At 42.9% G+C, this 16,159-nt stretch overlaps 1 protein-coding gene across 1 annotated transcript; it reads left to right on the forward strand.

The window, feature by feature from the left end:
- Positions 1-6,984: 6,984 nt before the first annotated feature.
- On the forward strand, positions 6,985-15,301 carry CHDH (choline dehydrogenase). The gene is made up of 7 exons (XM_062500870.1): positions 6,985-7,732; positions 8,143-8,294; positions 11,160-11,289; positions 11,965-12,099; positions 13,239-13,381; positions 14,200-14,302; positions 14,883-15,301. Exons 1-7 carry the CDS (start codon positions 6,985-6,987, stop codon positions 15,299-15,301), a joined length of 1,830 nt encoding a protein of 609 aa, XP_062356854.1.
- The last annotated feature ends 858 nt before the right edge of the window (positions 15,302-16,159 follow it).

A 16,159-nucleotide genomic window follows, 5' to 3' on the forward strand; every position in this document is an offset into this window, starting at 1 on the left:
ACTTAAATTTTCTTCCCTACTTTGAAAGAAACAAGGTATGTCAGTCTGTATCTGCTTCCTGCCAATTCCTCCCATGTTGCTGGAATGTAACCCTGCAGCCTGATGTCTCATCAGTCATTATCTCATCTCCTCTTTCCCTTTTTGTTTAGTTTTACCTTGAGCAACAGCTCCTGTGGTGCAGCATTATTTTAATTAGCATAAAACTTAAAAGAAGGAAGGTGAAACGCAAAATTTACCAAGGCAAATACAAAAAATTCACCTAAGACTAAAATAATTTGTTTTTCCCAGATTTTTGCAGACAGCCAGGGGAAAATTTGCTGAATATACCTGATGAATAGTGCAACAGGAAACAATTAATAGTTTCAGCTTAGTTTGCAGTGAGTACTGACTTGAGAATGATAAATAATCAAGTATCTGTGCATTAAAAAATAGCAAATTCACCTGCACAAAAATCTCAAAATTTCTGTTGAAATGCCATATGTATGATGCAGCTGGTAACAAAGGGATAAGATATCATCACCAATTTCTAGTCCTTAAACCCATGAAATACTGGACACCTGCAGGCGCCCTTTCAATTAAGTGGCAACTCCTTTGATTTTTTTCACATTCCAAACAATGAACACACTTAGAATTTTGTGCTCTACATCTACCCTTCCTTAACTGCTGAAATTACTCTTACTTCTTGAACCATCTATAGTTTTATACATATTTAGTGCATATTTTTATAGACTTTATTTGCTTACCAAATAACAGCATTGAAAATGTACAAAATTATTTCAACTCCACAAACACACATCAGTTTGGTTTCAAGCATTCTTAATCACTACAAAGATTAAAGACCACTTATATCAAGTGCACATTTACTCATAGTTCCACAAGGAACAATTACTCTTTTCCATTAATGAACAATTATTCAGAAGATTGCAGTAAATAACCAAGCACCCAGAGACAGTCCATTATTTTCTTATCTGATTAAGAACAAAAACATTAGCAAGCAACTAAGCTAGAAAATTATTAATGGTTTAATACATTCTGAGAAGAGTGATTAGGAAGGACTTGAAAAAAACCCAGCCCCTACAAGCAACATCAGAGATACAGCAGCAGAGACCAAGATGTCCCAGTACTCTTGATTTGTCTTCATATCAGCTTTATTTCTGCCATGAGCATTCTGAAAGGGTAAACAAGACTCCTGGGTTTACCCTCCAAGAGTAGCACTGAGTCTTCACACACAATCCCTGGCCATTTGTCAGGCGAATTTTCTGAGATGCTCTCACCACCAGCACCAGTTTTAATGCAGTGTAGTCTACAACGAGCACGCACGCCATTAGCATATACTGAAGATATCCAGACAAAGCCAATAACCAAGAGAAGTAACCTATCTGAGTTATACTGTGGAACTATTAGTTCTTCTGCCTACCCAGTGGGAAACTGTTCAGAAGTATGTTTGAACACGCACTTATCAGTGATAAAATCAAACCCAAAAGCCGTCACTGCTGAGGTAAAAAATCCGTCAGCCCAGACGGGCCGGGCGGGACAGCGCATTTGCTGCTCCCATTTCCAAACCAAGGCTTTCTCCTGGAAACACGCGTTGCACAGGTATGGATCGCAATTAAAGCCTTCAGCTGCAAGTTCCAGCTCAACCTTCCGACTTTCACGGGCTGCCCTCGAGCCCTGCGCCCAGTGCTCACACTCGCAGAGAACCCTCCCGTCAGTGCCGGGGATGGAGCGGGGACACCTGGGCTTTCATCCCCAGCCGCGTTGCAGCTCCAAGCGCTCCCACTGGAAAGCGTTTTTGCAGCCGAGGGTGGGGGAAACGATTTTTTCCGCCCCACTAAGAGCGGGGTGGAAAAGTTGGAGCGCTCGGGGAAGGAGCGGGATGGGGTCGCCTCAGCGCGGGGCTGGGTCTGCCCGAGCTCCGCGGCGGAGCTGGGGGAGCCTGACACCTCTGTCCGGGGGAGCCTGACAGCCCTGTCCCGGGGGGAGCCTGACAGCCCTGTCCCGGGGGGAGCCTGACACCCCTGTCCGGGGGGAGCCTGACAGCCCTGTCCCGGGGGGAGCCTGACACCCCTGTCCGGGGGGAGCCTGACACCCCTGTCCCGGGGGGAGCCTGACACCTCTGTCCCGGGGGGAGCCTGACACCTCTGTCCGGGGGAGCCTGACACCCCTGTCCGGGGGGAGCCTGACACCTCTGTCCCGGGGGGAGCCTGACACCCCTGTCCCGGGGGGAGCCTGACACCCCTGTCCGGGGGGAGCCTGACAGCCCTGTCCCGGGGGAGCCTGACAGCCCTGTCCCGGGGGAGCCTGACAGCCCTGTCCCGGGGGGAGCCTGACAGCCCTGTCCCGGGGGGAGCCTGACAGCCCTGTCCGGGGGGAGCCTGACACCCCTGTCCGGGGGGAGCCTGACAGCCCTGTCCGGGGGGAGCCTGACAGCCCTGTCCCGGGGGGAGCCTGACAGCCCTGTCCCGGGGGAGCCTGACAGCCCTGTCCCGGGGGGAGCCTGACACCCCTGTCCCGGGGGGAGCCTGACACCCCTGTCCCGGGGGGAGCCTGACACCCCTGTCCGGGGGGAGCCTGACAGCCCTGTCCGGGGGGAGCCTGACAGCCCTGTCCCGGGGGAGCCTGACAGCCCTGTCCCGGGGGAGCCTGACAGCCCTGTCCCGGGGGAGCCTGACAGCCCTGTCCGGGGGGAGCCTGACACCTCTGTCCCGGGGGGAGCCTGACAGCCCTGTCCGGGGGAGCCTGACAGCCCTGTCCGGGGGGAGCCTGACACCTCTGTCCCGGGGGGAGCCTGACAGCCCTGTCCGGGGGGAGCCTGACACCTCTGTCCGGGGGAGCCTGACAGCCCTGTCCCGGGGGAGCCTGACAGCCCTGTCCGGGGGAGCCTGACAGCCCTGTCCCGGGGGAGCCTGACAGCCCTGTCCGGGGGGAGCCTGACAGCCCTGTCCGGGGGGAGCCTGACAGCCCTGTCCCGGGGGAGCCTGACAGCCCTGTCCGGGGGGAGCCTGACAGCCCTGTCCCGGGGGAGCCTGACAGCCCTGTCCGGGGGGAGCCTGACAGCCCTGTCCCGGGGGAGCCTGACAGCCCTGTCCCGGGGGAGCCTGACAGCCCTGTCCCGGGGGGAGCCTGACAGCCCTGTCCCGGGGGAGCCTGACAGCCCTGTCCCGGTGGCACGGGCGGAGCACGGGAACGGCGGGGCAGAGCAGCTGCCCGGAGACTCCGGCGGGATGGGCGAGGCTGAGGACTTCGCCCGCTGCTCCCCTCGGGCACATCCTGCACTGCGGCCAAAGGCTGCATTCCGAGGGGAAGTCCCAGCCGCGCTCCTTCCCCGCCGCCCGCACTCGCAGGGACCACCCCGCGCTCCGCCCGCCGGGCTGGGCGGCGGCTGCCGAGGGTCGGCGGCAGCCCCCACACAGGAGAGGCCTGGGCTGGCAGAGACGTGGCCCGTGGGTGCCCCGTTCTGCCGAGGGGACCGGGGCAGAGCCGTCTCCGCCTGTTCGGGCGGGAGCGGCCGCGGTCCCGGTGCGGGTCAGGAGCCCCCAGAGCGGGGTCGCGGGCAGCCCCGGACCCGCCGGAGCTCCCAGACACGCTTGTGCACAGAGGAAGGGGCGAGGTAAGTCGGCTTGAGCACTTTCACCCCTGGAAATGAAACTCACCGCTAAGTTTTCGAAAGTGAATGAAATTTTGAAAGTGAATGAACTTTCTCCCTAGCAGGAGTGAAGGGAAAGTTAGTCCTAAACATGCTGCAGCAGATATATTTAAACCTGTTACACAGCCTGCAGCAGGGTAAAACAAACAAACAAAAGGCAAGATCTGCTTTAGCCTGAGGAACTCTTCCTCCTGCACTTTGCACAGTCGGGCCTGAAAGCATTTGGTGGGAACATGAAGAGTTAACGTCCTCACAAAGCCCCATTGCTCTGCTGCGGTATCTCTGGGAAAAGGGTTACGTCTTACATCTGCCAAAGAGGATATTCTTCTTTTTCCTCTGTCAACAGAACAGGACGTAAGTATTTCAGGTACAGTGACCTTCTCTTTTTTTGTTTCGGGATCAATTTAGAAGAAATGGTGTAGGATAGTGCTCATGCACAGGGACCACTGGAAGAGGAGAGTGGATGTGGAACAATACGGCAAAAAGAACTGTGCATTGAAACTAGTATTTCAGTCAATTGAAGCTGGTGTTTTAATCCATTCAATCAAAACATGTGTGCTAGTTTTATATTAAATCAGAGTGATTTAATTTTTGACCTCCGCACTTAGAACAGAAAAGCCCCAAGCTTTGTGAATCATCTACACACTGACTGTCAAAGTCACTTGGCTGTTATGGCCAGGACACTGCTGACTGACTTCACTCCCATCTCTCTTTGCAAGATAAAAATTCTCTCAGATGTTATTCTGTCCGTCCTGTTCCCTTTGAAGTAAAACAACAACATAATGCAAAGAAAACCTTGAAATAACATCTAACTATATAGCTGGAAAACATACGGTGGCGAAGATTTGAAATATACTACTTAAGTTACTTGAAAGGAACATTAGGTTTAGCTTTCTTGGTTGGCTCTTCAACCTTCTATCCCAGACAGAGTGATAGAAATCTATCTGTCTTGAGTTCCTTAAAGAAGTTTTTACATGCAATCCCAGATAGAGTTGCAATTGTAGGTACCCATGGATTACATCAGCCTGATACTGCACTCAGAAATGTGTTGTAATGACTCAAGGAGCCCTAACACCTGGTTTAAGAATTGCACTGCCCACCTCTAAATAACCAGGGTATGAGTAGCTGTATTATTACATTGTAGCAGCAGAATTTTCCTACTAAGATGCTCCTGCTCTCCTCAGTCTTGTACAAACACCAGCCATAAACCTAGCTGAATGGCAGCTTCAGAAACACAAACCTTTTTAAAACAAGCTCCCGATTTTGAAGCTCTAATGTAATACAGGGAATGTATTTCATGTTGCTGTCATATGCATTTCTGCCAGTCTGCCCACTGATTACTGAGAAACATTTTACTACATGTTCATAAAAAGGTCATGATATAGGAGGAACCCAGATAAAGACTTGCAGTAACATCCAGTAAGGTCCAAAAAAACTTTTTTTGTTGGTAGTGAGCACAGAGCATCCCAGTAGAACCACCATGTACAAACCTCCCTACTTCAACCCATTTCCTTTTAACATAACTACAACAGCATTTGCAAGAGTTGGCCATAAAACTATAGTTCCCTACTGGGACGGAGTATCTTTCTCAGATCATCAGGGCCCAGGCTCATATTCTACCAATCTGCTGCTCCTGGGTCAATAAAGTCCTGTGGCCCACCAGTTCTGCAGGGTAAGCACAGGTACTACAAAACCATGACCCTCTTCATCACAACCAAAACAAGCAAGAACAGCTCTACCTTTGCATCCTCTGCTGCATCACAAGAAGCTGGTAAACCTTTTTCCTCAAGAAAGGGTCCTTCGGTAGACTGCACCAGCAACAAAAGTGACGTGTCCCCATCTTCAGCTGGGAACAATTTTGAGTTATCCATGTAAGGAGAATCAGCTGTGTGAACTTGAGGCTCAGACACAACCGCAGCATCTCTTTTTTTTTTTTTCCTTTACAGAACAAATTGTCCTCCATGGCTGGTTGCTCATTTGGAAGTTTTGGGGTTTGTACAGCCCTGAACATGTTTATTACAAGTTTTCCTAAGAAAAGTCAGAGAGTTATGCTTCCTCCCGTCTGTTCCAAGAGTAAAGGAATATACTTTTGCAAATGAGACAGTACATAAAATTGTATAAAATTTTAATTCTACATGGAGAATTTCAGACATTTAGCAGCAATTCACATCTAATTTTGTTGCAAATGAGACAGTACATAAAATTGTATAAAATTTTAATTCTACATGGAGAATTTCAGACATTTAGCAGCAATTCACATCTAATTTTGTTGCAGAGGATTCAGTGTATTTCTGGAATATACTTGCTTATCTCTTTCAGTTGGGCAGTGCTGGAAAAGATAAGTGTAATGGACCCTGGATAAGTTGCTGCCTCTAGAATACATTACAACATCTTGGACAGCTGTCATGGGCCAGGGAGAAATACTATTTAAAGTCCAAGGACATCCCATTTCACTAATTGTTTAGACCAAAAGGAATGGTTTCAGGGGGAGAGAACAGGAAAAATCCTGGCCAGCAGGATCAGTACCTGTGACACACAGAAAATCTGGCACTGAGTCCCTGTTCCTGAACTAGTGTGACAGAGCTAAACCTGTGGTACTTCCTAGGCCCCCAAGCTTCTCTGAAAGTAAAAATTTTGCCATTACTACTCAGCCTAAGGATCTGGTGGTGTTAGATACTCAGAGCACTCTTGCACATCTGGGTTTAGTAGCAAAGTAGAAGGGCAAAGGTGAACAGATTTTGTCTTTCCCTGTGTTAGGAGATACATCTGAAAATCCAGCAGTTTTCACATTAGGGATAGCTGGAAATCAATTTGTTACACGTTTGTTTTGTGGAAAATGGCAGAATGTGCAGTGAGCATACTCATAATTTCCACTGTGAATTGCATTGTGTGATATCCCTGTCACAGACTTACAGAGAAGTTTTTGAAATTGTTGTTCTTAAATTCTCGCCTATTAAAGGTGGATAAAGAGATACTACAAGGAACGCAATAGTTTCCACCTCTTATGGGTTTGGCAAATCCTTGGAAATGTTCATCTGTCTCAGGAACCAGAAGCAAATCAAAATCAGACTACATATAATATAGGATAGTATATTTGACTGCTGCATTGAATGTTAAAAGAATAATAAGACAGTAAATGTTTACTGGTTTATTGCCATTGTTGTTAATTTTTCAGTAGTGAAAATGGGTAAAGTATGCCATTGTCACCTGAAAATGACTGACGTTTTAGAGGTAGCAATGCTTGCATCTTAATTAGTATATTTTGGTTTTTTTCTAGGGTAAACCACTGGATTTTGTCAGAAGTTCTGCAAGACTAACTAACATCAGTATCAGTAAAGATGTCATATTTAATGAAAGGATTTCAATATCACAGTCCCGCGATGTGCAAAGTAGCAGGAAACCTGTTTAAAGCACACACATTAAAGAACACATTAGTCATCAATGAACAACAATTCAAAATTTCACGCGCCTCATCTCAACTGAGCTCCGAAAAGGCAAACTCTTACAATTACATCATTGTAGGAGCTGGGTCAGCAGGCTGCGTGTTGGCCAACAGGCTGACAGAAGACCCGCAGAGCACCGTGCTGCTGTTGGAAGCAGGTCCCAAGGATACCCTGCTGGGCAGTAAAAGGCTGATGTGGAAGATTCACATGCCCGCTGCGTTAACGTACAACCTGTGCGACGAGAAATACAACTGGTACTACCACACCGCGGCGCAGAGGCACATGGACCACCGAGTCATGTACTGGCCCCGGGGCAGGGTGTGGGGAGGCTCCTCCTCGCTCAATGCCATGGTCTACATCCGCGGGCACGCCGAGGATTACAACCGCTGGAGCAGGGAGGGGGCTCTGGGCTGGGACTACGAGCGCTGCCTGCCCTACTTTAAGAAGGCGCAGACACACGAGCTGGGGCCGGATCAGTACAGAGGTGGGAATGGGCCGCTGCGCGTGTCAAGAGGGAAAACGAACCATCCTCTCCATCGGGCATTCCTGGAGGCAGCCCAGCAGGCTGGGTATCCCTTTACAGATGACATGAACGGCTATCAGCAGGAGGGCTTTGGCTGGATGGACATGACTATACACCGAGGTAAACCATAAAGGGCTCTCCCCAAGTAATTTCTATTTCTGCTCCAGGAATAATTTTGGAATGTGCACATATAATCTGCCCTGAATGCCATTTGAGTGTTTAGATTACTGCCCAGCTACGCACTCTGTATTTACACCCTATTCGTTTCTCAGCAGCTTGCTATCAGCGTACTGTGCATTTCATTGCAAGCTGCATTGGTAGGAAAGTCCTGATTCACAGTTAAATTGTGTCATTGTGAAATCTGCTTTGTTAAAATAACACCTTTAATTATTATAGCAAATCGCATTTGCTTTGAACTCTATAAACTCTATGAAGACTTTCCCTCTGTAGGCATCCTGGTGATTATTGGCCAAAATCTGAAACATACTGAGCATGACTGTTTTGATGTTTAATGTAAATATACATTGTAGGTCAAAGATGGAGCACAGCTAGTGCTTACCTTCGCCCAGCCATATCACGCCCAAATTTCTCAGTTGCAGAGAAGACACTTGTAACAAAAATCTTGTTCCAAGGAACAAAATGCATTGGTGTTGAGTATGTGAAAAATGGGCAAAGGAAAAAGGTAAGAGATTTTCAATTTCCAGTGTGAAAGGTATGAATCAGAGCTAAATTATATATATTTTTAAAATATGTATATTAAACATGGCACTTTACTATGCAGAATGTTCTCTTTTTTTAAAGGTTATGTTGTTCCTTAAGGTGTACGATTCCTTGTCAGTTATTTTACAGTAGATTATGTTCCAGTTGTATTGATTTAGAGATTAACTTCATCACCGCATTTCCATCTCCCAGTGCTGAGTGGACAAGCCATAACCTGATGTTACCCAGAGTGTTGTGTAAGAAGTCTGACTGCAGCCTGTGGTTCAACCATGCCCTGTCGAGCACATTGACCAGAGTGCTGCAATGGGGATGTTTCTGAAGAAACAATTCTGGCAGAGGAAAATCTGTAAAAGCCAGATACTGAAATCTGAATGGCTCAAGGGATAAATGACAAATCTTGCCTTATGGTTGGCTGTGCAATGAATATTTCTCAGTTTCAGTCCAACTTCTGCTGAAAATGTGGTTGTGTGGAAGGAAGCTTGAATTGTCATTACAGAACTCTCTGGATAATGGGTTCCTTTTATGCCTCTACCAATCCATTGACTTCTGTAAGACCTAAACCATCCTCATTTCCCTTAACAGCTGATTATGGACTAGTCTGTAACTAGGATGTTACCTAAAAGGGTCTTGTATGTTAATAACCTTAGATATTTAGTCACAAACGATTATAAAACAATTACAGTGTAATAATAATATCCTAGAGAGAATTGAGTAGAAATCTTGGTGGTTTGAGTTCAGTAAGCCTTCTAAAACTCAGCAGACAAGTTCTGTGACTGAGCACCTGCCAAAGTTAAAATGCAGTATAAATAATCTGTTCTTTGATTTTCTAAAGTACAGATCAAATCTGCTGCTTTCTAAGTGGATTGCAAATGATAATCATTTAACCAATATCAAACAGAAGTTGCAGAACCTTTAACTGATTTCATAAGCTATTAGATTTCTGTGAAAACAGTACACCTAATTGCTGTTCTTGTGCCATTATCGAGATCAATTTAGTTGAAGAAAGTCTTGGAAACCCAATTACACATGATCAAAGACTTTCTGAATACTGGACCATTTAATTGCAAAATTCTTCAACTGCTATGAATTTTCATATATACTAATATATGTATGAATTCTACACAGTGAATATACATTCTGAATAGTGAATAATATATATTTATATAATGTACTGCACAAAATACACCTTCAAAGTATTTCCCTTCCTTCCCTCCCCCTTCCACCCCTGCTCCCCCAGCATCAAAACTGCAAGATTACTTTGCTTTTACTTTCTGGAAAATTTTATACCTGTCACGATGGAAGAACTAATAATTTTATTGCATTATGAACATCAAGATGAAGCAATTGACTACATTAAAGTGTTTTTGTTTTTATAGTCCATTTTAGATAGAATCTCTTTTACATCAGTCATCAGCAAAGAGAAAAGATCATCAAAACCTGATTCAAAAATTATTCAAAATCTGTTCACCAGCCAGTGACTTGTTATATGTCTAACACTGAAGTTTTAGAGTTCTCCCAGGACTCCAGTAAACCCTCTCACAAAAGTAGGAAAGGTAGACTGAACATTTCTGGAGTTTTAAAGTTCAGAATCAAGCAGAAAAGTATATATATATTTTATATTTCATATAAAGAATGAAAATGTTTTAATGTATTATAACTCAAACAAAACTAACTAGACTAACTCAAACAAAAGTGTATCAAAGTCACTTTTTCCTCTTAGCATGTTTGCTGTGACATTATGAAAAACTTTATGTGGGCTAGGAATAACTACAGTGCTGACTTTGCAGTGGGTTTAGATTGAGCAAGCATCATTTGAATGCTGCTCTGAACAAACTGGTACCAGTTCTGAATGTACCATAGAAAATGTAAACAAGTTAAATTTGTATAACATATAAAATGCAGGTCTAAGTATTGATTCAAAAGGCTCTGATATGGTGTTTACTAGTCTTAACATACTAATGATTGCCCAGAGCAAAACAATAACAAATAAAAGATAACAGCACTGGCCATCTGTTGGCCATATGAGATAAATAGTCTGAAAATGCTTTTTGTTATTATCACACTTGGATGCTACTGAAGCAACAATCTCATTTGCCATCATTCTGTATAGCTGAGGTGTCATTCAAAAAGGACAGGATTAAAAGTTAATATACATTCCATGCTAATCTGTTAAAACTCTGAGTCAAAGGAAGAGGAATAATTTAGCATCCTGTATCATGACCAGCTCAGGGCTCAGACCTAACCACTTGATGAAAATTCTGCCAGCAAAACAAAATTCAATCTATGCCTGCAGCCAATTTTATCAGTAGTGCTTTAGTGAATGGGGGGAGCTTTTGTGGACTACCATAAGCTAAGAAATCAAACTTTAGCCTTGGCTGAATTAAAAAAAAAAAAAAAAAAAAAAAAAAAAAAGCTCTTGAGAATGTTTGAGCTGCCATGTCTGTGAATTCCAAATCTTCCTTAGGAGTTTCAGTTTTAATTGACAAAGGGTTACTGAAGATGGCAGAGAAGCTTAGCTGCCTGATGTGAGTGCCACAGGTACAGTTCCCCTGGCAGTAGCTCAGGGGCTGGGCTCAATGTCTCTGTGCCATACAGTTTGAAAGGATTGTAAAGATGGGAATAAATAGAGGAATGATCAAAGTAAAAACTTGATTCCTTCTCTCTCTGGAAAATTCTGACAAGACAGGGATACATTTAAATGAGGAAAATGTGAGGGAAGGGTGTCTAATCTGGATCAGAACAGCATAACCAAAGAGCAGTTCCTGATGCTTCTTGCATTCAGCTCAGGCATAATAATCTTAGGGATTTTGTGCTCATTTCCTTTCAGGTTTTTGCCAATAAGGAAGTTATTTTAAGTGGAGGTGCCATAAATTCTCCCCAGCTGCTTATGTTGTCTGGTATTGGAAATGCAGATGATCTAAAAAAACTGGGGATCCCTGTTGTTTGCCATCTTCCTGGTAATTTTATTTCTTCTTTCCTCTTGCTATGGATGCAATTGAACGAACATTAAATTAAATTAATAATGGAATTGAGTTTTCTTTATGTCAAGTTGTGAAGACTGAAGCACATGTTGAAAACAGGTTTGTTACAAATCACTGGAAAGATGTATTGATTTTATACAAATAAGTGGAAGCTAAGCAACAACCTCCTACCCTTTCTTCACCACATTTGAAAGTGAAAAATGCCTTTCTGAAGGGATATTTTTATATTTAGGCAGCACACTTGTCATTAAGAGTTTTGAATTAGTTTTGATCTACAACAGATTTTATAAACTCCCACTGTCATAAACATTCAAATATAGAAGAAATAACATGAACTTTTCCTTAAAGCTAAAGAAGTAAACACAGTATTTAGAAGCCATATCTGGCAATTTTAGAACAACTGATACATCTGCCATTTAACTTCCTATTTTCATTCCATTTATGCTCTGTTTATGTAAAACCATATTCCTACACGAGCAAAAGGCTGATGTGACTGATGGCCTTGCTCTGTGTCATCACTGCCCCTGAAAGAAGTTGGTTTAGTCCCCACTTAAGATGGTCTCAATTTGGAACACGGTGGGTAACTTTTCTGTGTGAAATAACATTTTTTCCTCTCACTTTCTTCTCCCTCCCCCTTTTTACCCTCTGCAGGAGTAGGCCAGAACCTTCAGGACCATTTAGAAATCTATGTCCAGCAAAAGTGCACCAAACCTATTACTCTATACACTGCACAAAAGCCACTTAACATGGTGAGGATTGGTCTCGAATGGCTTTGGAAATTTACAGGTATGAAGCAAAGTATGCAATCACTCTACCACTGACTGATTTAGAATTATGACAGCCTTTTATCCATGAGTTTTCTAGTCTAGGGGCCTTAATATAAAATCTTCCTCATGCTCTGGAAAATAACTGGAACTTGCAAATAGATTTGAACAATTTCTTTTCTTCAATACCAGAATATTTTAAAGTTTTTATATCTTGGGTAATGGAGGAGGTTACTATACACCACTTTTAACATTACTATATCTCATGCAAAGAAAAAATTCTACGTTTGAAAATCAGTGCTATTGCAAAAAAAGATGGAGAAAATATTCTGTTTTAAATCAGTGTGATGCCAATAAAAACATATTGTTCAACTCACTTAAGTTTTCTGCATAATTGTCTCAAAAGAATTTGTTGCTCTGATCAGAATTCTTTTGGCCTGCAAGTAAATGTGAATTGACTTTCCTTAAGATGAGACACACATTTTACAGTACTTCAGTCAGAAGCTGTAGCTTAGAAAGGATCTGTAAATATAATCCTTGATGTCAGTTAATTAGCTTGGCCAAAACTGAGCTCCACATCGCTTGCTGAATTATGTTATTATTTGGCAACTTATTCTGGGTATACGTGGCTTTTTACCATGCAAGTAAATATTGAGGGCTAACTTACAGTTTTAAACAGAAATGAGAATAACATAAGGCACATTGCAGGGCTTTCATCTTCCCCTTCAGGGTAGGCACCGTGGATGGCTCTGCCTATTCCATGTGACTGATGGGATAACTGGAGTGCACGTCATGGAGCAAGCAGTGCAGGAATATCAGGATGTTCAGCCAGTTCCCCTCCACACCTGTTAGGAGCCAAATCTGCTTCTGGAGTCAGACCCTTGGCCTGCCAGTTACAGTGAGATAACTGCAACATCCCATTCTCAGATCAGTGGAATTTCCAAAGTTATGCATATTTACATTTATCCTGGAATTAAAAAGCAGATCAAAGTGATGCACACTGCTTAAACCACGAGCTGTTCGTAATGGATTTACATTCCTTGCAATCGATCCTGGACATATAAATTATTCATAGTAGTGCAACTAAGGGTTAAAAACAAGTGGACTTGTTGCTCTTCTGAGGTATTTAATGGCATCTTCTCTCTCCTTTACCCTCTCTAGGTGAGGGAGCCACTGCCCACTTGGAATCTGGTGGTTTCATCCGAAGTGAACCTGGGGTTCCTCACCCCGACATTCAGTTCCACTTTCTTCCCTCTCAGGTGATTGACCATGGTCGGGTTGCTTCCACAACAGAAGCTTACCAGGTGAGTTGAAGAGAATGTTCCAGTAAGGTTTTGTAGCCATTAGCAAGGAGGTTTATGTTCCATTATAGATGTTGATAATTTGGCTACATACTGAAAAAAGACTCTGTTCGGTATAATATTATATATTATATATGCTTAACCTCCTTCAGTGGGGAAAAAACCACAGCCTTGTTATTTGATATTGCCACAAAAGTTATGTTAGTTTTTATCTCTGGGAAAGAGGGCAAGCACTGAATCAAGTATTCACTCTACTGAAGTGCCCTAGTGTTGTGGGTTAGGACACTATTTTGCAGTGGAACAAGGTGTTCCCTGTTCCACTGCAGTTTAGACAGATGTTTAAGTGGAAATGTATAGAAACACTCATTTATTCACTGGCACAAATCCAAGCCCCTTTTTAAGCTATCGTCTTGATCCAAAACTCTGAATTCTAATTCTGGGAAACTGTCACTGAACATACTTGCTCTTCCTTGTTAATCTCTTTCCTTCAGAGACATAGTAATCTGGTCCAGTTGCTGATTGTATTAGAGTGCTGTGATACTACTAAATTGGAATGGTTGTGTTTTAAATGAAGAGAACACTGTGAATTGATGTGACAGGCATATTTCCTCCCTGCAATAAAATTATATATTTACAAAAGAGATTCTATAAAATGGAAAAAATGTTCAATGGTGTTTTCCACTATCTCTAGTTAATGTTTACATTTGCTGAATTTGTAAAGTCTGTTTAAATTTAAATAAATAAATAAATAAATAAAGCCATGCTGAATTTGGAATTAGATCTGGTGGCATTGTCTCACAAGTACAGTGTGGGTGTTGCAGGTCCATGTGGGACCCATGAGGAGCACAAGTGTGGGCTGGCTGAAGCTGAAGAGTTCAGACCCAAATGACCACCCCATCATTGAGCCCAACTACCTGTCAACAGGTGATTGCAGCCTCTCCTTGCTCTGATGTCAGCTTATTTCCCATTTATTTCAGTAGCTGGTTTTTGTACCTACTCAGCTTCAGAAGTGCTGGTTGGTACATTGTTACTTATTTCTCATTTATAAAAGTCAACTAGTATGAAAAGAGGATATTGTGCAAAGCTCTGTAAACTAGAAAGAATTCCCTGTTGGGGATGAAGTCAGAATTCTCAATATTTTTTGTGTCTTGCTGTTCATTTCATCACTACCTCTGCTGGAGAAGGAATGAATTTCTTTTTCTTCTTTGTGCTGAGACTGTTTTCCTTTTTCTAGACAGTGGGTACAGCAAGAGAAAGTGTAATTCCTCACAGTTCACATCTTTCCTTTTGGGCTTGTGCAATATAAGCGACAGTTTTGTTCACAATGGATGTAAATATCTCTGACTTTGAAAAATATTCTGCTTTATCGTGACTTTCAGCAAGAACAGAGAGACTTTCCTTCTAGCCTTTTTTTCTGTAATGCCCTTTTTTTTCTGTTTTGCATTCTTTATATTCTGGTAAATTAAATGTGTACTTACAATTTTCTTATTTTCTCTCCATACAGAAAGAGATATTTGGGAATTCCGCCAGTGTGTCAAGTTGACCAGAGAGATCTTTGCTCAGAAAGCTTTTGAAAAATTTCGTGGACCTGAAATTCAACCAGGAAATCATGTTCAGTCTGACAAAGAAATAGATGCTTTCATAAGGCAGAAGGCTGATAGTGCTTATCATCCTTCCTGCACCTGTAAAATGGGTCAGCCTTCAGACAGCACTGCTGTAGTGGATCCCCAAACAAAAGTAATTGGTGTTGAAAACTTGAGAGTAGTTGATGCTTCAATAATGCCCAGTGTTGTCACTGGAAACTTGAATGCTCCAACTATCATGATAGCAGAGAAAGCTGCAGATATAATTAAGGGCCTCCCATCACTTCAGGAGAAAAATGTTCCTGTATACCAGCCCAAGACCTTGGAAACACAGAGATAAGTAAATATTCTCATTCTTTCATATTATTTGCTATTTAGGCTTTCATCCACGCATTGGTATCTCATACTGAATATGCCAACATGATAAATATGCAAAATAACATATCCTATTAAAATAACTATTAATTTGAATAATTTTTTGGTATTAGACTACCTACTCTTTGTTTAATCAGCTGGCTTAAGTTCATTTTTTTAGAATCATAGAATATGCTGAGTTTCAAGGGACTAATCAGGATCATTGAGTCCAACTCCTGGCCCTGTGCAGGACACTCCGAGAATCATAAATTTAGTTAAACATGACCTTTTGTGGTAAATTCAAGTTTTCTGTTGAAGAGAAGCTGTTTCTAAATGCCAAGATGGTTGTACACATCAGGCAGAAATACGTGTGTGATTGCACGAGGAATGGAAGAGATTAAGGTGTGCTATTTTGAAAATGATTATGTTATTTGAAGAATTTTAACTGCTATGAGGTTGTTACCTAGGGTAACAGATAATCAGTGAACACCACATCCTGCAAAGAATGGTCAAGCAGTTGTAAGCACTTATGCAATGTCATATTCAGGAGCTGGATTCGTTTGTATCAGAATTCATAGGAAAGGGAGGAAACCTGCATGTGCTCAGAGTTTGTCAAACGTGGTTTTTATGAAAGGAATGCACAGTTTAAAAAGCCTCACTCAAAGTTTGATTTCACTAAGCTGTGTAGTCTCTAACTGTATAGAATTCAGGGAGAAGACATACAGTGTATTTATCCGCAACTTATTTTTCTAAAAACATGCAGAACTGGAGTAGATATTTATAAAAATCTACTAGAAATAGATATTTCTCTTTGTTTTATTTTTATTCTTATTTTTTTTCTTTC

Source organism: Cinclus cinclus, chromosome 12, assembly GCF_963662255.1.
Source record: "Cinclus cinclus chromosome 12, bCinCin1.1, whole genome shotgun sequence".
NCBI classification, from domain to species: Eukaryota; Metazoa; Chordata; class Aves; order Passeriformes; family Cinclidae; genus Cinclus; species Cinclus cinclus.